The 423-nt window shown below is 61.0% G+C and overlaps 1 protein-coding gene across 1 annotated transcript; it reads right to left on the bottom strand.

The window, feature by feature from the left end:
- Nucleotides 1-4: 4 nt before the first annotated feature.
- Nucleotides 5-421, bottom strand: LOC104395923 (claudin-4-like; the record flags this gene model as incomplete). The annotated part of the gene is made up of 1 exon (XM_010005678.1): nucleotides 5-421. A coding segment is annotated over exon 1 (417 nt), but the record flags the coding sequence as incomplete, so codon positions are not given.
- Nucleotides 422-423: the final 2 nt, after the last annotated feature.

Below are 423 nucleotides of genomic sequence, written 5' to 3'. Positions count from 1 at the left end.
AGACATAGTTGCTGGCTGGCAGCGAGCGAGCAGCTGTGAACTTGGCAGAGTAGGGCTTCTCGCCCCGGGGTGGGCAGGTGCAGCAGAGGATCCCCCCTCCAAGCAGCAGGAGCGCAGAGGCCGCCCAGCCCACGTACAGGGATGACCCCAGGTCCCGTTTCTGCGATTCGGTGACCAGCGGGTTGTAGAAGTCCTGGATGATGCTGTTGGCTGACCAAGAGATGGGGATGAGGATAAGGATGCCAGCGACGATGAAGATGATGCCAGAGAGAATCATGACCTTGGCTTTGGCGGTGTCGTCCTCCACGCAGTTGGTACACTTGCCACCGGTCACAGCGAGCAGGGTGCCCAAGATGGCCAAGACAATGGACACGACCACCATGGCACGGGCAGCTTGCAGGTCCTGTGGCAGGGCCAGCATGG

Source organism: Chaetura pelagica, unplaced genomic scaffold (assembly GCF_000747805.2).
Source record: "Chaetura pelagica isolate M959 unplaced genomic scaffold, ChaPel_1.0 C10923577, whole genome shotgun sequence".
Classification (NCBI taxonomy): Eukaryota; Metazoa; Chordata; class Aves; order Apodiformes; family Apodidae; genus Chaetura; species Chaetura pelagica.
Note: the sequence above shows the minus strand (reverse complement) of the source record. Positions and strands in the feature narration are given on the sequence as shown.